Source organism: Dipodomys ordii, unplaced genomic scaffold (genome assembly GCF_000151885.1).
Source record: "Dipodomys ordii isolate 6190 unplaced genomic scaffold, Dord_2.0 Scaffold152, whole genome shotgun sequence".
Lineage (NCBI taxonomy): Eukaryota > Metazoa > Chordata > Mammalia > Rodentia > Heteromyidae > Dipodomys > Dipodomys ordii.
Window position 1 is genome coordinate 1,945,333 of NW_012267368.1, and position 357 is coordinate 1,945,689.

Genomic DNA, 357 nt, shown 5'->3' on the forward strand with positions numbered 1-357 from the left:
GAGGCGGCGCGCACCGTCAAGTGCGTGAACCGCAACCTGACTGAGGTCCCTGCCGAGCTGCCCGCCTACGTGCGCACGCTCTTCCTCACTGGGAACCGCCTGGAGGAGCTGCCCGCCGGCGCCTTCTCCCGCCGGCCGCCGCTGGCCGAGCTGGCAGCGCTCAACCTCAGCGCCAGCCGCCTGCACACGGTGCGCGCCGGCGCCTTCCAGTCCCTACCGGGCCTGCGGCAGCTCGACCTCAGCCACAACCCCCTGAGCGACCTCAGCCCGCTGGCCTTCGCGGGGGCCGACGCGGGCGCCCGCGACCCGGCGCCCCTGGAGGAGCTGATCCTGAGCCACGTGGCGCCCCCGGCCGAC

The 357-nt window shown here is 75.4% G+C and overlaps 1 protein-coding gene across 1 annotated transcript in view; it reads left to right on the plus strand.

Moving 5' to 3' along the window:
- Tpbg (trophoblast glycoprotein) overlaps positions 1-357 on the plus strand; it is a 4,283-nt gene that overhangs the window by 3,060 nt on the left and 866 nt on the right. Inside the window, exon 2 of the mRNA XM_013032258.1 lies at positions 4-351. Coding sequence (XP_012887712.1) covers positions 4-351 — 348 coding nt within the window. The remainder of the gene's footprint in view (positions 1-3; positions 352-357) is intronic.